The 21,968-nt window shown below is 39.9% G+C and overlaps 1 protein-coding gene across 1 annotated transcript in view; it reads right to left on the bottom strand.

Moving 5' to 3' along the window:
* Positions 1–21,968, bottom strand: part of Lrba (LPS responsive beige-like anchor protein) — a 417,455-nt gene that overhangs the window by 39,830 nt on the left and 355,657 nt on the right. The window contains exons 47-48 of the mRNA XM_048333588.1: positions 17,933–18,100; positions 3,037–3,126 (exon numbers count right to left, since the gene is read on the bottom strand). Coding sequence (XP_048189545.1) covers positions 3,037–3,126; positions 17,933–18,100 — 258 coding nt within the window. The remainder of the gene's footprint in view (positions 1–3,036; positions 3,127–17,932; positions 18,101–21,968) is intronic.

The following is a 21,968-nucleotide window of genomic DNA, read 5'->3' as shown; positions in this document are numbered from 1 at the left end:
ATCTGATGTGGCCTCAATTAAATCCAACTATCTGATGGTGTGAAAACACAGGGGGATACCGCAACAGCAGCAAAACCAGACAAATAGGCAGCCTTCGTGTGCCTGCTAATTACTACACCTGGTGGATATTATGGCTCATGCACTTAACGCAGCACGAGGTGGCTTTAATTTCTGCTATATTCATATGTGTGTCTGTGAGTGAGTGAGTGTGAGTGTGTGTGTGTGTAGGGTGGAGGAGGGCGTTGAGTTGATAGGGGAACTCATCTGAATGTTGTTAGTAAAAGCAATTCATGAACATGTGGGCCCGTGATTGTTAAACCCCTGATATCGCGAAGTAGTTTTCTCATACAAAGAACCACTTAGGTGGTTTTGAAGGAATTCTGTGAGATGAGGTAAAACGTGGGAAATGAGGACAGTGACAACAATGTCCGTTAAGCTAGTTTTAAAGAACTTCTGGGATGGGAAATAAACATCACCTCAGAGTAGCAGGCCTGATTTGCCAATTACATCGTTTTTAAATAATGTTTTCTAAAGTCAATTTATAAACTCTGAGACAAGCAGAGTACAACATAATCATAAGTCTCCCTGAAAAGAAACTCATATGTATATGTCTGAGCTTAACACATCCTATTGTAACTATAACCAAGTGCACACAGAATATGCCCAGTGTTTATACACACACACACACACACACACACACACACACACACACCGGGTGTGTAGGAAGAATGCCTTGTTCACCCAGTGACTCTGGAGGGCCAGCTCTTAGCCACATGGCAAGGACAAGCCACTTCCACAGCAAGCTGCAGACACCCTCGACACAACTGTCAGTGCAGCCTCGCCACCAGCTGGCCCTCCAGTTGCTTACTGCTCCCCGGTGACTGCAGCTCCCCAAGCAGGCAGCGGGAAACCACAGGGAGCACCATCATGTCCTGGGCTAATCGTAAGAGGGAGGAGCTCGGCATATGGAAGCCCACAGCCAAGCCCACTGGGCTGATGGGCAGTCATGGTGGCCTCTGTGAGGAGCAGAGCAACTGGCAAGACGGGGACCGGGGCATGAAACCCTCTGAATCCTGACTGATTCTGTGAGCCAGGGCTGAGTGGAAGCAGAACTGCTAGGCAAATCTCATTCCGTTTTCCCAGATGACGTGAGAGCTTGCCAACAGTTCTGGTTTCTTCCTAACATGCTTTTGTTTCCTGCCTATGTACATATGTGTTAGATGGAAAGCAGAATTCAGCCAAGTCTGAAAAGGAGTTCAGGTATCCACGTCAGAGGACAAGGATAATGGGAGAGAGGGCCTTTCATCCTCAGGGGACCCCCCCAGCCCTCCCACCTTGGGGCAGTACAGCTGACCTGCCCCCAGGAGCCAGTGATCTGTTGCCAAAAGGAGGGCCGTGCTGCCTACCTGTGCCACGCCCCCGCGGCCAGGCACAGTGCCGTGACCCCGATGCGAGTCAACGGGCGGCGGAGGGTCTTCCATTAGCCAGCACCCAAGCAGCCGACGAATTCCAAAGCCCAGACATCAATCATTCTCACTGTTTTTATGGCACTATCTCCCATTGTTCTTGCTAAAATGTTTTCTCTTTGTGTAGTCTTTTTGTCCACTCATGTCACCCTTTATATTCATTTAAATCTGACTTTATTGCTTCAAAAACATGTAAGGGGAAAAGGTGGCACAAATATATTTTCCAGAAGCTTGTCATGAATTGTCATGGCTGATGCATGTTGCTAGAGCAAGGAAGGGAAGACCCTGGAGCCGAGGAAGATGAGAGAAAGGACCCAGAGGAGGGGAGGTGGGAACAGCAAACACAGCCGACGGGGCCTCTCTGTTTCTCTCACTGGCTCAGCTCCTGCTCTTTTCTTCCTATTACCTGTCCCAGTTCCGTTATCTCGAAGCCACAGCATGCAATTTAAACTGATCTTAAGTTGTCCATAATATTTACAGAAACAGATCACATATATTCTCTTCTTAATCTAAAATAACAAGCAACCCATTTTACAAAAGGAAAACTCAAGAAAATATAATTTGAGAAGAAATAATACCCATCGTGTTTTTAAAGAATATTTTCACCATGCAATTCAATTTATTCCTGTGCCAACCTTCCCCCCCCCTCAGTTTAAAAATTGAGAACCATAAACGTAGAACAGCTACATTATTTTTTGGCTTGGTTCCTGATTATGGGCAACTTTTTAACTTGCTTTGGCCAGGAGAACGGGAAATAAGTAATGTGTGAGTTCAAAGGTAAGCTCTGACCTCTCTCTCGGGTCACTGCTACACCTTGGTAGGGCCTGCTCTAGCTTCCTGCAGGATGAAAAAGCAATGTGGAAGAAAAGCAGAGTTAGCCAAGGTGGGAAGAGCAGAAATGCTAATGCAGCCCTCAGAGCCCGGAGAAATACAACAAACCGCTGTCATAAGCCATTAAGCTTTAGATGCCAACCCCTCAGACCCCTTCAAGCCCCTTCAGACCCCCTTAGGTCTCTGACCTTCAGTAACAATACCCTACTCACAGAATTCACGTTAAAATTCCCAAATGGATATCAAGGGTAAGCACAGTCTAGTTGAATATGATGGAAGTGCTTCACATGCATGTATGAAAATAAAAGAATGAAACCTTTTAAAATTGTTTGAAAAGGGGAGGAGGATAAAAACAGTAGAAGAGGTAAATTTGATCAAAGGACATGACACGTGTGGATGGAACTATTACAATGAAACGCCCTCTGTACAACTAATATAGGCTAAGGAAAAAGAAAGAAAAACACAATAGTCAAGTAAATTTAGGGACTCTTAAGATCGAGCCAGGAACTCTACATGTCTAGAATGCCTCTGTCTACCCGGTGTGGTCGCTCTGGGCCTTCACAGTTCTGCCCCACAGAGCCTGAGCTGAGGACCTGCTAGAGCACGGGGCTGTGTTCCCGTTCTCCGTCCCTGTGAGCAGGTTAGCAGATGCTGCCCTAAGAGGGGCAGAGGATGCTGGGAAGATGGTGCAGCGGGGAGAGGCGGGAAGAAGCGAGCAGAGCGCAGAGGGAGCACTTACCGCTTGCATGGCGGAACCTCGGGGAGGATGGGGCTCGATGAGCAGCTGGGAAGGCGTCTGTCCAAAACTTCGGATCTGAGCTTCGACAGCCTGAAAAGGGGACAGGCAAGGCTGGGCGTTACGCAGGGCGAATTGCAGGCTACGGAACCACAAGGGCCACCTGGACCCGTGGCGCTTCGGGCAGGCTTCACGCTCAAGGCCGGCCTGTGTTTTCTTTCACAGGGAGGCCATGCACCTCAGCGAGGGCACTGGGGTGAGGCCGCACTGTGCGACCGAGGACACCGGGCCTTTAACACGTGGAACGTGCTCATCCTGCCAGCTGATGAGAAACAGAACGCATCTGCAGCATCACAAAGTGTCTCTTTTTTTGGGCTTCATCTGTGTTGCCTTTGGCTTCCTGCTGCCAGCGTCTCTGATACCTAACCTCCTGTGTGTACACAGAAGCATCCCGGGCCCCATTTCATCCTTGTACACAGAAAGCAAAGTGAGCCCAACACCTACGGAAATGGCCTGCCGGGAAGAGCTTTCTTCTTGATGGTGCCTTTACACTTAGGAAGTTGAGCAACGAGAAAACGCTCTATGATGGACCCATGCACAAGCCAGCTCAACCAGGGACCAAGGGTGTGTCCCCTGTGGTGTGCGTGTGCCCTTCCAAAGGCACGCACCACTGGGCTCTTGCTGTGCCCCTTCTTTCTTTCCTGTACTAAAAATTGAACTCAAGGGCCTTACATTTGCTAAGCAAACAGTTCTAGCAGTTAAGCCACATCCTCAGCTCTTCTGCTGTTTTAATGTGTGTTTCACACAGGATACTGCCCTGACTTGTTCAGTTTTGCTTTGGCTGTGATTCTACCACCTCTGTAATTATAAGACTGTGCTACCATGCTCAGTTAGATTTTCGAATAGGGGTTCCTTGAACTTTTGCCAAGGCTGGCCTTAAACCATGATCTTCTTGTCTCAGGTTCCTAAATAACTGGGATTACAGATAAAAGCCACCATGCTGAGCCCTATTATTATTCTTGGAGCAATTGCCACAAATCACTTTATCAAAATTACTGTCATCAAAATTACATTGCTTAGCAAGAGCTGGTGGCTAATGGCTGCAATCTTAGATATTCAGGAGGCTGAGATCTGAGAATTGTAGTTCAAAAGCAACCTTGGCCGGAAAGTCCATGAGACTTATCTCCAATAAGCTACTCCCAAAAGGCTAGAAGTGGAGCTTTGGCTCAAGTGATACAGTGCTGCCTTGAGCAAAACAAAACTCAGGGACAGCACCCAGGCCTTGAGGCAGCACACACACACACACACACACACACACACACACACACACACACACACACACCTCAGCCTAGAAATTTCATTAAGAACAGAGATGGCCAAGTCCTTTGATGCTGCCAGGGCTTGGCACATAGTAGGTGCTCAATAAATATTCACTAAGCGAATGTCCATATGGGTCAACTCAGTTCAGCAATGGTACAGCTACTACCACTATTACCCAGCATACTGGCACTGAAGAAAACATTTGATTAAACATTTCTACTAAAAGCTTACTTTATTATTCAACATTCTAACTCATCAATTCCCAATTATTTCTGTAAATAGCTTGTTAGTACTTTCTGTAATAAAACCTGAATTCAGCAGGCAGCATTCCAGATGTTGAAATATATAGCAATAAAAGAAGACCACGCAAATGCTTCAAGATATTCCCGTGAAACCACATATTTATATTTTATAAACAGCAACTCAACTATTACCTAGAGAATTTATTAATGGATTTCCAAATGGAAAACTATTGAGGCATTTTCAACAAGCTGTGTATTCTACTGCTTTTTGTGCCAACTGATGCATACTTACATGACTTTAGTTATAGCTTAAAAAATGACAAATTAGATAGATAGGATAAATTAACAGAGAATTTAGATACATACTAGATAGGATGAGAGAAAGAAAACAATAAAGAAAATAAAATGAAATAAAAGGAGTCTTGGCTCAGTGGCTATGTAGTATTTGGTTTTCACTTAACAAAGACTGTTTTAGTCTCTCTGAACCCGGCTTTGGAATGTAACAAAGGAAACCAGTTAACACAACACTTAGTAACTAACAATTTACATTTAAAAGTACTGTATATTTGGGACAGGGAACCAGAAACTACATAGCTACTTAGAAAAAATATGCTTTTATGGGTATATGCAGAATTTCTGACAGTAACTTCAAGCTGTCTGGAGATTCTAGTCTACCTCTTTACTAGGAAATGATTAATAGGATTTTACAGTTTAGATTTTATTCTTCTCAACATTTATAGTCACATCAAGGCCATCCAATGATCTCTCTGTGTTTCAAATCGCATCCTCCGGCGGGTGGTTTTCCTTTTCTCTTCCACACATCTGAACTAAACTTGAGGACCCATTGCAGATGTCTCAGGTCTTGCCTACATGGCCTCAGCATTGTTCAGAGCCACTGCAAGTCTAGCTTGATATCAGTGGGTTGAAAAAGAAGATGAATCAAATGACTAGTCATATTTATAGTTCTATTTAAGCCCATGGGATAAAAAAAAGTACTGCCAACATTAACTGCTATGGCCCAAAGAGGGTATGTAACAAGTACTTCACAAAAATGGGGTGAAAAAAATCCCAGAGAGACAAATCATCTACATGAATAGATAGCAAGAAAAAATTTAGTCGAAGTGATCCTAAACTGTTTTGATCTTAAAACACTGATTTTTCCAGTTTTGAGAAATTAAGACATAGAAACAAATATCTAGAAATTAAAGAGTTTATGTTTTCAAACAGATTAAACTATTGATTTCACTTCAATGAATTTTCACAAGGAAAGAATCAGAGGATGCAAAATACATTAGTGAGTATCACAGCTCTCTTTCTATCAGTAAAAATCTGGAGGAAAAAAGCTATAAGAAGGGAAAAGTATGGCACCATTAAAATGAATGAGTTGAGTGTATCCTAAATAGAAACTAGTCCATAGTATACTACTGAAAAGATCTAGCTACCCAAGTATACAGGGCATGCTCATGTAAATAAAAGCATATACATGCATACACATGTCACTTACATGTGCTTTCACGTGTCCTGTGCAGGGCACAGGTGCACATGCATGAATACTTGTGTGAACCACCTGGAGGAGAACTATTCCCAGCTGTTCCTCTTCTCTGACTACTTCATGACTTACTCCGGAGTGCATTACTTTTAGAATAAAGAGTAACACCCAATTCCCAGTTTGAAAGAAAACTAAAATGAAGTAAATGTAAAAGACTAGTAAGATAGAGCTGCTAATATTTGATGTTATAAATTTATACATGAAATTATTAGAAATGTATTTCTAAATTGGTCAAAACCCACTGACCCAACAGATCTTGTCAACAAGGTGAATTCTGTTAGAATGAGCTTACTTTCTAACTTATTTCTATTTGATTCCAAGGAGTCCTTAGTTTGCTGCCACTTAAGATTAATTAACTATTTTGAAAGATATGTCATTTTTAAGTAAACAGTATGTTTTCCTCCAAACAAGATGCATTTACAAATGTGCCAGGTAACCAGAACAGGCCTGAAGACCAATGGAACAGAACTGAAAACCCAGAAATGAACCCACAACTATGCTTACTTAATCTTTGATAAAGGAGCTTAAAAAAATAGGATGGAAGAAAGAAAGCCTCTTTAACAAATGGTGCTGGCAAAACTGGTTCAACACCTGCAACAAACTAAAACTAGATCCTTATATATCACCTGCACCAAAATCAATTCCAAATGGATCAAAGACCTCAAAATTAAAACAGATACCCTGAAAACACTAAAAGAAGGAGTAGGAGAAACACTTGGGCTCCTTGGTACAGGACGAAACTTCCTTAACAAAGACCCAGAAATGCTACAAATCAAGGAAAGGTTAGACAAATGGGACTGCATCAAACTGCAGAGCTTCTGCAGGGCAAAGGTCATAGCTCGCAAGATAAACAGAAAGCCCACAGATTGGGAAAAGATCTTTACTGGCCATACAATGTACAAAGGCCTCATATCTAAAATATATGCAGAATTAAAAAAATAAGTTCCTCCAAAACAAAACCAACAGCCCCCTCAACAAGTGGGCTAAAGACTTAAAAAGAGACTTCTTTGATGAGGAAAAGAGAATGGCCAAGAGACATATGAAAAAGTGCTCTACATCACTGGCCATAAAAGAAATGCAAATCAAAACAACATGGAGAATCCACCTCACCCCAGTAAGAATGTTCTTTATGGAGAAAACTAACAATAATAAATGTTGGAGGGGATGTGGCCAAAAGGGAACCCTACTTCATTGTTGATGGGAATGTAAACTGGTTCAGCCACTCTGGAAAGCGGTATGGAGATTCCTCAGAAGGCTAAACATAGAGCTACCCTATGACCCAGCAGCCCCACTTTTGGGCATCTACCCAAAAGACCACAAACAAGAACACACTAAAGACACCAGCACAACAATGTTCATTGCAGCACAATTTGTGATAGCTAGAGTGCTTGCCTCCTATACATGAAGCCCTGGGTTCGGTTCCCCAGCACCACATATATAGAAAAGGCCAGAAGTGGCGCTGTGGCTCAAGTGGCAGAGTGCTAGCTTTGAGCAAAAAGAAGCCAGGGACAGTGGTCAGGCCCTGAGTTCAAGCCCCAGGACTGGCAAAAAAAAAAAAAAAAAGATACTTACACAATAGAATTTTATGCCTCTATCAGAAAGAATGACATTGCCCCATTCATAAAGAAATGGAAGGACTTGGAAAAAATTATACTAACTGAAGTGAGCCAGACCCAAAGAAACATGGTCTCTATGGTCTCTCTCATGGGAATAATTGGCACAGGTTTAGGCTAGTCACAGCAGAGGATCACAAGAGCCTAACAGCTATGCCCTTATGAACACATAAGATGATGCTAAGTGAAATGCACTCCATGTTATGGAAAGGACTGTTATATCACTGTTGTAATTACTTTCAACATGCCATGTGAAACCGTACCTTCTATTGTTGATGATCCTCTTGTATCCCCTTCCTGTGGTTGTACCTGCACTATCACTGTATCTTACCTGAGTACAGTAGAAACTGTATATATTGGTATTACAACTAGGGAAGTAAAAGGGAATATCAAAATCGAGAGACAAAGGATAAAAGACAAACGACTCCAAAAGCAATACTTGCAAAACCATTTGGTGTAAACCAACTGAACAACTCATGGGGGGAAAGGGAAAGGGGGAAGGGGGAGGGGGAAATGAGGGAGGAGGTAACAAACAGTACAAGAAATGTACCCAAGGCCTAACGTAGGAAACTGTAACCTCTCTGTACATCACTTTAACAATAAATAAGAAAAGAATGCACCAGGTAAATGGAAGCATATACATGCCAAGATGTTATGGGGTTCAGAAAGAATAGAGAGAAAGAGCAGCATGTTAAAATTAAAAAATAAATAAAACATTTTAAATGGAAGTATACAATGATAAAAAGTCTGGAGATTTTGGATAGAGTAGTGAGGAGGTAAATATATTTTTTTTACCAACCTATCTACCCAAATAATATGATGGACATACGAAGGGAAAACATAAAGAAATTAAAATGTGCAGAAATGTGCATAGATTTTCCCAGCAGTGCCTGTAACAAAGTGTACACATTCCAGGCACGTTGAATGGAGACCCAGGCCAGTCTGGCTGCAATCTCTAGTTCCTGTAGCTGTCCATCTACTATAGCATAATCCCAGCTGCCAATCTGAAAGAAACCAGCTAGTCAGAGCAGACACGAGCAACAGAAACAAACGTCACTCAATAATGCTCAGCAGCACCGTGCTCATGGATAATTTCAAACTGTATCTCTGTCTACAGCATTGATGTGCTCATTCAAAACACCTCCATCTCTGGCTACTGGGAATGAGTAGATAAAGCAGCCTGACTAGAAAATTAAGTGGAATGTCTTCAAAGAGGTGGCCAATAGCAAAAGGCAAAAAAACTGAACACATAGACATTCTTAAAGAGAAAAAGTAAAACAGGGGAGTTTATTTAGCACATTAGACTTTTCAGCTATTTCTCAAAACTAGCCCACAATGGTTAAACTACGCCATGAAAAGATAGTCATTTAATGAATCATTTGTTTAGTAAGAACCACCCACTCTATTTTCAGAATAATATTTGTGACCATTCGTTGTGCCAGATCACCAAAGTGAGACTCAGAATAGAATTAAAAGGCATGCCTCTTGACTTCAAGGACCATAAACTCGGGAGAGTCTACACCCCTGCCCCCCGCCATATAGCACTGGCAGGGACACAGGAGAGGTAAGGTGACAGACTTGCTCCTACAATGTAGTTACTGATCATTTAATAAATTGGTGCTTGAATGTTTCCCAAATACTAAGGGGACTTCAGTTACTTCTTTGCACTAATAATGAAATTTAAAAGCACTAATTAAATTCTAAGTAAACTTGCTTGCTCTTCACTAGAAAGAAAACAAAGCTATTTTGAAAACTAGGAAACTTTTAGGAAACTTTTGGATTGACATAATTTTTATGGAGATTTTTTTAAAGCACAGTGCACTTGTCTTCATTTTAACTCCTTGTACTTGGTTTGAAATTCAGAGAACAAAACTCAGTGATATCAGAACATGCTTCGTATGCCAATGTCAAGGGTAAAGACTGCTGGAGGAAACTGGTTCATGATGGAAGGCAAGAATGTAACAGTGGCTCAGATTTCTTATGAAACTGATAGGGTTTCAAAAACTTGTAAAATATTCTTCATTTGCCTTATATTCTTAGATATGTAATTGAGCTTCTTATGTACCTACACAACTAGGAAGTCTAACACTGAGTAAAATACAAAGGTTAGATTCATTGACAACCTTGATGTTCATCTAGTTGACTAAAGGAAACTCTGTCTGATTATTGTGGTTTCGATGTAAAAGAAAAGTCAGGCATAATATCATAGTACTTTTTATGTACGTTTTCAATTAAGACTTGACTAATCCTTAGCGTTTATTTGGCTTTTCATTGTAGAGTTTCTGCCCTGGAGTGTGTCAAGAAAGTCATCTGTGTAACACACCCCTGACTTGAAGCTTTTGGAATTGTAACACTTTGAATTGCAATTGTAACTTATTTTACGCAATACTCCTAGTTGGCCATATTGCTACAACCATTTGTAATCCTGCTGTTCTCCTCCTAAATCTGCCTGTAGTCATCACATAGATTCTAGACCCACCTGCGGGAAAGCAGGCTTTCAGACCACTCCTCCAAGTATTTAACCAATGTTAACAATGCTATAAATACCAATTGTGTTTATGCTTTCGGAAAGATTCACTGCAGACCTCTGCAGGACTGGAGCCCATCCGAGCTGCTGACTCCCACCAAATCAGCGATGGGATTCTAAGCCAAAAATGCTTTTCCCTGGATAAGATATCTGATTTGCTACTGCTGTCATGTAACGGGGGTCATGTAAACTTACACACTGCTGCTGCTGCTTTTGGAAAACAGACCATCTCAGAGTGATTATGAGTTACTAAAACAGCATTTGGAAGGATAAATTTGGAAGAGGCCAAACCAACCACTGACAGTAAACACAACTTAGGGGAAATTTTCAGGATTTATTTTCATGTTACAGACCTCATTGTATATAATTCTTTATGGTTTTTTTCCTCCTCCCCTCTTTAATACCTATCTTTGTAGACGGAGTTGGGATCCATTTTCAAATGAAAATTGGCCAGTTTAGTTAATTTCTGAATTCACATAAACATAAAATGGCATTGGTTTTTGCTTGAAGACACGGACATGGGAAATGTGGTGACTGAACCCAGCTTGCCAGTGCTAAGTCCAAGATAACGCTGCTGGAGAAGCCGTGTACTGCGAAGCCAGCCCAACACCACAAAGGCCGCCCTAGCCCTTCTGCCAAAGCAGGCCCCACCCCAGATCTGCTCCTGGACTGGCTGGGCACCCGCTGGGGCTATACTTTTAACAACACATACTTACTATGCATCCTGGTCGAAGCTCACTGATTGGAAGGGATTGTGTGAAAAAAGACTTGTAACCAAATAGATGGTCTCTAATAGTAGAATTTCAGCATTACTAAGGAGCGTCTTTCTATGGCATCAAGCTACATCAAAACAGGAACTGCTATGGCTGACTTGGTTAAAATTAATATGGCCTACATTTGGGAATGGAGCCTTCTGTTCTTTTATTTTGCGCTTTTGTGCTATTTGAAATTTCTTTAGTTGGTATGTATTGCTTAGAAAATCCTTTTATATAACCACTATCTAACACACATTCATATATATCGACACACACACACACACACACACACACACACACACACACACACACACACACACTAAGTAAGGAACATAAGGATTTAGAATTCACAAATCTTAGGCCAAATTTTTCTTGGCTATAGCTCAATGGGTTAGGTAACAAGACAAAAGACAAGCTGAGCTTAAAATCACTCTCATTTGTGAGATACTGTAACATTTGTTTCTTCCTTATCACACAGAGGCACATTTCCCTGGTAATCCTCAACTTTGATAATGGAGGCAAACCCCAGAAAGCACACACACAAGACTGCAGATTCACTATCCACATCGCCGCAACACATACATCACTGGTGCAGATTTCCAAGCAGGGTTTTTCCCTTAAAAAAGAAAAAAGTTATTTTGTTATAGCAGCACACACAGACTAAGACAGTACCAAAGATGTTGACAGTGGCTTGGGCCAATGAAGGACATATACAACTGGTGTCCAGAAGTGCTGAAGAGACATTGGCAATCTTTCTGCTCTTAACCACCAACTCCTTGTCATTTAATTACTACCAAGAACAATACCATGTTCCTTGCCTTATGCTATATCCTCTACTGTGAACACCTCTTGCCTTTCTTTTGTTTCATATATTTAGTTCTTCATTCCTTAAGGATTATGTTCAGGAAGTTATCATGTTTGTTTTTTTCTTTTTGCCAGTCCTAAGCCTTGCACTCAGGGCCTGGGTGCTGTCTCTGAGATTTGTTTTTGCTGAAGCCTCAGCTCTACTTCCGGCTTTTTGGTAGTTAACTGAAGATAAGAATCTCACAGACTTTCCTGCTTGAGCTGGCTTTGAACCATGATCCTCAGATCTCAACCTCCTGAGCAGCTAGGGTTACAAGTTATTATGTTCTTAACTTGGGTTGGCTACTCCTTATTTATACTCTCAGATTCAGTGTAAGGCACACTATACATGTATACACACATACATAGGTAAATATATAGAGCTTTAAAAATGATTATCTACTAAACTCAATAAATTCTTTCATATTAAGATATTAAGGGATAGAAAATGAGCTCTCAACTTTTAGGTCTAGCAAATATCATTTACATGGAAATTAACAGGTGAAGTCTGCCCAGGCATGGTGGGGCCCTCCTGTGGTCCTACTCAAGTGGCAGGAATCAAGACCATCTTGCAAGACTCTAACTTAATCAAGATAAGCAGTAGTGCATCCATCATCCCAGCTATATGGGAAGCATAAAGGAGGATTACAGTCCAGGCTTTCTTGGGCACCAATGCAAGACCCTATGTAAAAAATAACAAATGCATACAGGGCTGGGGCATGGCTCAAGTGATAGAATTCCTACTTAGCAAGTACCTAACCCTAAGTTAAATCTCCTGTAACACCAAATAAAATAAAACAACCAGGTTGGAGGTGTGGCTCAGGGTAGAGTATCTGTCTAACAAGCTCTTTTGAGTTCAATTCCAGGGCTACATATACATACACGTGTATGTATGTATGTACGTATGTATGCATGTTTATACATATATGTAATATATTTCCTGCTTATTACTAATGCAGAACTCAAGCATTCTAATTTTTTTCTTTAAGACTTCCTTTCTTTGATTTTGGTTTTATGCAGTAGTTGAAAGTGCTTATTAATAAGATGTTTGGAAGGAATAGAAGTGACTAAACCATAGCAATTTCAACAGAATTAATCATCAGAAAATTAAATGTATTTTTTCATTCATTGTCTATCAACAAATACAATGCTCGGAAATATAATAGATTAAACTATGTAAGTAAAGGGAGAAAGAAAACAAATTGTACCAAAGAGAAGAATAAAAGGAGCAAAGAGGACTGTGAGAATAAACAGCTGAAGATAAGAATGTAACCTTTAGTTAGGGTCACAAGACATTTGAAAAAGTATTAGCATATTTGCCTGAAAAAAAATTCTTTCTGGTGTGTGATATATGTAAATGCCGACATGTATATTGATAACCCAGCTGTTTTCTAAAAATTAAAAACAACATAAAAGTTTAATGTGCTGCAGGCTGTTTCTCTGATTACTCTTCTTCCTATTATGGTTATTATTTCTATCGTTTAGTGCTCTTTTTATAGAGAGATTATTTTTATGATCACTTGCTATGCCATATGTATTAACCATTCACTGAAGAACTCCAACTTTCTCAAGAGAGATGGAGCTTCTGCCAAGGAGTAAATACATGACTTGTATGGGGATGCCTATCCTGTATATATATATAAAACTGTTATGGATGAAGAAATATCCTATACTGAACTAAATGTATAGCAAGGAAAAGAAAAATATAGGTATTGAACAGAACTGGTTAGAACAAAGTGTTTATACATATATTTTTTTCAAAAGGCACAAGTCTATCTTGGTACCGTTACTGTGATTTTAAACAGATAAGGAAATGTGCTGATAAATTAGAAGACAACAATGGAAGCTTTACAAGAGCCTGTGGCAAGGCTTGATCCGGGGGCTCTATGGGACTGGCTTACAGGTGCATGAGTGGTCGTGGGATTGGGAACTGCCTGTCTGGAGTCCTTGTGGCTCAGTCATGGTATCTACTCTGACTGCCTCCCAAGCACGCATTGTAATTGAAATCAGAGTCTATGGTGTTTACTCGGTGTAGCATTAGAACATGAACCCCATGCAGAAGGGACTTTTACTGTCTTCTTCATCTCTGGATTTCTCTTTTTTGCCAGTCCTGGGGCTTGAATTCTGGGTCCAGGCACTGTCCCTGAGCTTTTGTGCTCAAGGCTGGTGCTCTACTACTTGAGCCACAGCTCTACTTCGGGCTCCTCTTGTAGTTTTTTGGAGATAAGAGTCTCGTGGACTTTCTTGCCTGGGATGGCTTTGAACTGTGATCCTCAGATCTCAGTCTCCTGAGTAAATAAGATTATAGGCATGAGCCACTGGTGCACAGCTCAGTTCTGTATTTTTAGTACCCTGAACAAAATGAACATTTACTGAACACATAAATGAGAGAATACATGATACCAGTTTATCAGTCCCTTCCTGCCTCTCTACCCAATTCAGCTTATATCCACATTTCATCATTCCTTCCACATTCCTTTGTTTCACTGGCAACTCTTCCATCCTTTCGTATACATTTTCCCATACTTTTATGCAAAATGTCACTATGTCTATCTGTCTACACACACATACATACACACATACCTTCTCTGTTCTAGTTTTTTTTTTTTCTACATCTATTATACTGCTAGGGAAAACACTGAAAACAACATAGGAAAGAAACAATTATTGAAGCAGCACCTACTAATTATCCGTCACCATGTCAGATATTCCTATAATTGTTGCCCCATTCCTTTTACAAGCTCACATAGACAGTGGTGCTGCCTGCCCACCTACCTCACTCACGCACACTGACTTACACAGTCCTTGTGCCATGCTCTCCAGCTGCTCTCTAAAGTCAGACGAGGCTGCGGCCTTCCCTCCTGCCCAGGGCTTATCTGTCTTTGCTCTGGACTTTGTTCCCTTCCACTTCCTCATAGCACTTGATAGCCTGTTACATGCTTCCTTTCCTGTGTGACTGACATGCTTCCCTCTTTTTGGATCTTTCCAGTGAAACGTGGTCAAACAGCAGAAAGTCTCCAGTACAGGAGCTGCTCATGAACGCAGGGATTTCTTTTTGTGGGGACAATATCCCTGAGTGAGACTGTGGTGATGCTTACAGAAGTTTGTGAATATACTAAAAACTACTGTATTGTGCCTTTTCTAGGAATGGATTATGACATCTGTGAATTTTATCTTAATGAAGTTTTTAAAAGTTCACCCTTAGGGGTAGGGATATAGTTCAGTTGTAGAACATTGGATTTGATTTTCTTTTATTGATTTCTTTATTTTGATTTGATTTTCTTTTCACGTGACTTGATTTTTCTTTATTTTCTCTTTTCACTGTGGTAATTTGGTTACCTCCCATCCAGAGCACAAGCCTCTACTTTCTAAGTTGCTTTTCCTAAGATCAACAGTGGCCTCTTAGGAAAATCCAATGGGTATTTTTCAGTTCTAATCTTTTCTATCTACTTTAAGATAGGTCCTAAAATGTACCTTTGGTTAAATTAGAATTCTTCAATGGCTCTCCACTACATCATTGCAGTTATAGTTTAAAACATTTATAATTTATAGAAATTAACAAATATACTGTATATTCATATGGCATATGTATAGTTTACATGCGTTGAAGGCCCTTCCTGATCTGGGTTCTATCTCTCTTTCCTTGTCACCTTCAAGTCATTTCATATACACCAAATTCTATAGCCATGATCTCTTCTATGTACATGCAACAACTTTATGCAGTGCCCTCTGTGTAAGGTGTCCTGTGCCCATGACTCCACTTAATGATCTTAATCACTCCTCAATGTGTAGCTCCAGCCTCCCACTTCCCAGAGACCACCTGGATCCCATCACCTTGGGTTTAGTACTGATATTCCATGCTGTGCATGCATGCATGCATATATTCATCTCCATACGGAATTTATCACAGGGTATTCTAACTGTTTACTTCTTTCTTATTTTCCCATCAGATGATTATTAACTCCAGCTAAGGGAGGATAAAACTTGCTTTTCAACCTTTAGTTTTATTACATATTTGGGCATAGTTAGAGGTTGTTGAAAAATACAAATAGATTAGTGACTGATCTATGTTTTCTGTATTCTTCTTGCCTCACTTAATGGACTCTGCATAATTTCTCCTGGAAAAGGTCCTTTCCTAACTTCTCCAGGGTCCACATTTATATGCCTATGATGTGACCACTCATCCGGATTCCTTTTTGGCAGGGATTGAACTATCAACAAGCAAGAAGGATGGACCTGATACTTGTCTTACATGTGTGATACCACAGGCCCCGTGCCTGACACTCCACATGCCCTGCATCTCACCTAGACTTGTGTGGGATGGCCACTATCATTCTACTTCTGTATTTGAGGAAACAGAGGTTAGGGAAAGACCCGAGTTACAACCAGTAGGTAACAAAGGGCTCAAATCTACATCAAATTTGTTTGGCTAGTCTATAGTTTCACACCACATGACTTAGCACTGGCCAATGTAATGGAGAGGAAGTATTAAAAGATCTGAATGTTATTTAAGAGTATTTAGAAAGTTTTGTGAATCAACATGTGTAGTTGTGTTAATAGTACTAAGTAAGAGATATATTCTTATTTCAAGAAGATCAAGTAGCTATCACACTTAGAACCATGACAGGCCAGACTTATCTAATGAATACAGAATCTAATATAAGGTATATATGTATAACTATAGATAGATAATATAAAAATAAACTAGGTGTGATGAGTGGAACACTATCCAGTTAATCTGGGAGCCAATGGCTCATACCTGCCATCCCAGCTACTTAGGAAACTCAGACATGAGGGTCATGAGGGTTTGAAGTCATCTCGGGCAGGAAACTCTCTAATACCAAAACCTCCAATTAACCTCCAATTAACTACCAAAAAGCTGGAAGTGGAGCTGTGGCTCAAGTGTTTGAGTACTATTCTTGAGCAAAAAAGTTCAGGGACAATCATTGAACATGACAGGCCCTGAGTTCAAGCCCCGTTTAGGGCAGAAGAAAACAACAGTATATTTCAAAGAAACTTCATGGAATATTACGGAATTTGAAAATGGAATCTACAAAGTATATATAGCAACATCAATAACATGTTGGTATGTTAAATTAAACAAAAAACAAAACCAGTTCCATAGTATGAATTCAGTTGGAACATATACAACTAGTCCTAAAAAGAGCAAAAGCTCTGGCTTTCTCAATATAGTCTGCCTAAAGATTATATAGACATTTGAGTTTCTGTCTGTTCAATTCTATAATTTCTCATGTGAGGTATTGTTCACTTAAGAGAAGGTATAATAATTAGAATGGACTTACTAAAAAAGGCAAGATCTTCTAGGGAATTTTTAGTGGATACTGTATTTAGAAAACCCATGTTGAATGTTTCATCTTAGAAAATACATTACAAGGGTGGGCTGGGAATGTGGCTTAGCAGTAGAGTGCTTGCCTAGCATGCATGAAGCCCTGGGTTCAATTCCTCAGTACCACACCAATAGAAAAAGCTGGAAGTGGCACTGTGGCTCAAGAGATAGAGTTCTGCCTAGCCTTGAGCAAAAAGAAGCCAGGGACAGTGCTCAGGCTCTGAGTCCCAAGCCCCAGGACTGGCAAAACAAAGAAAGAAAATACATCACAGGGATAAAAACAAGTCTCATTAACACTTAACATCTATACAGTTACATTATAAACTTACATAGTTAATAGAAATGTTTTACTGCATTTAGATTTGTGCTCATAATCATGTTTCCTTAATGAATTAATTACTGTTTTTCTAATATTTTAAATCATATCAGTAACCACCAAAGTCATAAATGTTATAAATACAACTGTAAATCCCTTAAGGCTCCACAAGAGAAACTCTTATTTTACCTTTAGGCAACATTTTGTTGGAGAAAAGCCCGGGGGATGGGGGTTCAAGTCTATGGTAGATTATAAATTGATAGGATATCCTGCTAAAGTCTAGTTTCTGCCTTTCTAGCAATGAAGAGAAAGAATAACGAAAATAGTATCTCAGGCCATCTAGTTTAAGGACTGTTTAGCAGTTTCTGTCTCCGGCTGAGGACTTACCTCTCTCAGCACAGGATCGGTTATAGAGTTCAGGTTAACGGCACCTTCATAGGTGAGGTAATAGAACACGTTGAGGGCTCGCACAGCCTCAGGACCTTGCTGTTTATAGCCAAAAATGAGATCAATCCACTGGTGAAGCTGGCAGGAAACAAACTCACTTTCCAAGGCCTGAAAAGAGAAGAAAAAGACACAGATCATATCATTTTGTCATTACGATGAATTCCTCTTTTAAAATATAGAGAGATACTTATTACAAACGGTAAAGTTTAACACCAAACTAAATTTAAAAATGAAACTACAAAGCCATGTGTGGTGGCTGTTACCCCGGCTACTCAGGACCTGGGGCAAAAATATTTTTGCAAGTTTGAGGTCAGCCTCAAAGAAAAAAACCAGAAGAGAGGAACTGGGGCTGGGAGCCATAGCTCAGTAGTGGGATGTGTGCTTAGCACGGTGAGACCCCGAGTTCAATCCCTAGCACCATAAAAATAATTCTGATGACCTACTTTTTGCTAGAACTTGTCCTCTTTCATATATAATTAGACCCTCTGGAATCTGTCACACTGAACTGTCTCCATAATCTCACCGTATGCACTGTAAAGAAGAGGACTGGGCTTATTTTGGTCACATCTGTAACCCAGGCCTGGCGGGTACTCAATTTATGCTTTAATGAGAGGAGGGCATACAATGTAAAGGCTTCTTTGGGAAAGCAAGTGTGAAAACATTAAACATGTACTGTCCACTCAAGATATTTCATTTTTGTAAAATTAAAACATGTGGTATACTACAACTATAACCAAATTATTTGGTTACTTTGAGTTTTTATGGTAGCTAGTCAGATTTTGTTGAAGATATTTACAAATACTAAATACTTCTAGGCTTTAATATGAACAAAACTGGAACAAATATTTTATGCTATTAACATAAACATGCTCAATAAGTAACAAATGAACATAATCAAGTTTGCTAGCATGGTGGCAGAATTCAATAGTTACCACTAAATGCTCAATTTACTAAAGTTATAAGAGTTTTAAAAAGTGGATACTTATTTTAAGGAGTCATTCACTTTTGCTCAAAATTACTGCAATGTAAACAATGAACACAATAACTTACCAATAAATAAATGCTATTAAAATCGAATTCTCAAATTTAAACCCCACAGCTTATTTAAAAGTATACCAAAGGGCTGGGGATATGGCCTAGTGGCAAGAGTGCTTGCCTCTTATACATGAGGCCCTGGGTTCAATTCCCCAGCACCACATATACAGAAAATGGCCAGAAGGGGCGCTGTGGCTCAAGCGGCAGAGTGCTAGCCTTGAGCAAAAAGAAGCCAGGGACAGTGCTCAGGCCCTGAGTCCAAGCCACAGGACTGGCCAAAAAAAAAAAAAAAAGTATACCAAACAACAGATGCTGGCAGGGATGTGGTTAAAAGGGAATCTTACTACACTGTTGGTGGGAGTGTAAACTTGTTCAACCACTCTGGAAAGCAGTATGAAGGTTCCTCAAAAGACTAAACATAGAGCTCCCCTATGACCCAGCAACCTCACTTTTGGTCATTTAAGGATTGCAAGCAAGACCACACTAAAGCTACCAGCACAACTAAGTTCATCGCAGCACAATTTATCATGGTTAAAATAGGGAACCAACACACATGCCCCTCAGTAGATGAGGGCATCAAGAAAATGTCGTATATATACACAATGGAATTCTATGCTTCCATCAGAAAGAATGCCATTGCCCCATTCATAAGGAAATGGAAAGACTTGGAAAAAAATCATATTAAGTGAAGTGAGCCAGACTCAAGGAAACATAGACTCTGTGCTTTCCCTCATTGGTAATGATTAGTACATGTCTAGGATAGTCTTAGCAGAAGATCACAATATCTCAATAGCTGTGTACATATGAATACATAAGATGATGTTAAGTGAAATGAACTGCAAGTTATGGAAATAAGTGGTTTATCATTGCTGTTATTTTCAATGTACCATATGAAATTATGCCTTTTTCTTTTGTCTTTCTTCCCCAAGATTTTACCCCTGATGTCACTGTAACTGAGTTTGGTACCCTGGGTATTGTGTATACGTTTATCAGAACTAGGGAAGGGAAAGGGAACATCAAAAAGGAGAGAAAAGGGGTAAAAGGTGAACCAATGCAACAGCAATACTTACAAGACAATATGCTATAAACAAACTGTACAACTTCTGTGGGGAAGGGGGATGGGGAAAATGGGAGAAAAATTAGGGAGGAGGTAACAAGTTTTATAAGTACTCACTGCCTTACGTATGAAACTGTAATCCCTCTGTACATCACTCTGAAAACAATTAATTAATTAATTTTTTTTAAGTATAACAATTTTGCTGGTAATCCTAGCTACTCAGGAGGTTGAGATTTCAAAGATTGCGGTTTGCACCCATCCAGGGCAAAAGATTCAATGAGACTCTTATCTCCAATTAACCAGCAAAAGGCCAAAAAGTAGAGATGTGGCTCAAGTATTAGAGGACCAGCCTTGAACAAGAGTGCCAAGCAAGAGCTGAGGCCCTGAGTTCAAGTCCCAGTACAGTCACAAAAGAAAAGAATACCAGTACCAAATTAAATCTGATAAAGTACCTCACTGAAATTCTTAATTTTAGATTTAAAAGGGAATAATCGTGGCCTATTTTTGCTGTATCTCACTGCTATGTAATAAAATAGCAACCTCTAGGTTGCTCTCTTGACTTAAAAAAATTTTTTTTAGATGCTCAGGCTTGAACCCAGGGCATTCCATGTAATAAGTACATACTGTAACACTGAGCTACATTTCCATTCCCCAAACTAACTTCAAAAGCAAGCAACCAGCAAGATGGAAACCTTCTCGTGACAAAAGTTATTCTATTAATTCACAGGTGTACACTTGTACAAATATAGGCTTTATTAAAGTAAGTGTCCATGAATAAGAAATGTGTTTATCGCTAAAGACAAATAATGTTTGACATGGGAACACAATGCTATAAAAATATAAAATATGATTCTGTAAGTAAAACTCTAGACATTAGGCAATTCTTGCATTCCCAACTATAACCAAAATGTGTGTAAAAAATACTCAGCTATTTACAACTGTGTTGTTGGTTACTGTTTTAGATAACTATCATCAAAATTATTATACTTGTCCATTTATTAAGGGGGCAAAAAAGGCACAAATCTACTTTATATTTTTTCCTTAAGGCAAGAAGAGGAAGAGCTAATAGTAAGTTTAGGTGAAGTCCTACTTTAAGTCCATAAATTTAAAATGAATCTGAAAACCGAGGAGCTATCATTGCTGAGTTGCACACAGAAATGACACACTTGTTTCAAGAACTTAGGTTGGTTAAGATGGGGGGAGTAGGGCCCTCGTTTAAAGTGACACATAAAAACAGCAATTGTCTTAATTTGTGTGCAGTGCACTCTACACAAAAGCCCTAAATATGTTCAAATTAGAGCAGGCTGCTTGATTGTCACCGCAGTCTCATGTCACATTAATGCATGACAAACATTAAACCATACACTTAAATGGCAATTTATATCATTTAAATGTTTACTGCCAGACAAGCTCATCACTCATTTAAATGTGACTTTCTGACAGCTAATTTCAGTTAATTTTCTCCAATTCACTTAATTAGAACTTTCAATCAGGGAAGGACTCACACACATCTTCAAGCTTACATCCTTTTTGGTGGTTGTTCAAAAACCTGAGCTAATAAACCCCTGAAAAGCTGTGCTAACACAGATTAACATGAAGTATCTCTAACTCTACCAAAAAGTGTCACAGCACTGTGTGAGGCCAACTCGGTATGTGTTCTCGTAATGAACCTGTACTTATTTATGTAACTAATACTCTTGCCAGTAGTTTAAATAAAAAATGTTTGGTTCATAGATACCCACTATTGAAACAATAAAAAAAAACACCAAACCCTGCATCCAAGCTAATTAAAAATTAATGATTTCAAAATTGTTTAATAAGAAAAAAACAGTCAGAAGTCTCCTGAGTGTCCGTGGTGCTGTGATCTGAGACGATAAAATTTGA

The sequence above is a fragment of the Perognathus longimembris genome, chromosome 24 (assembly GCF_023159225.1).
Source record: "Perognathus longimembris pacificus isolate PPM17 chromosome 24, ASM2315922v1, whole genome shotgun sequence".
Lineage (NCBI taxonomy): Eukaryota > Metazoa > Chordata > Mammalia > Rodentia > Heteromyidae > Perognathus > Perognathus longimembris.
Note: the sequence above shows the minus strand (reverse complement) of the source record. Positions and strands in the feature narration are given on the sequence as shown.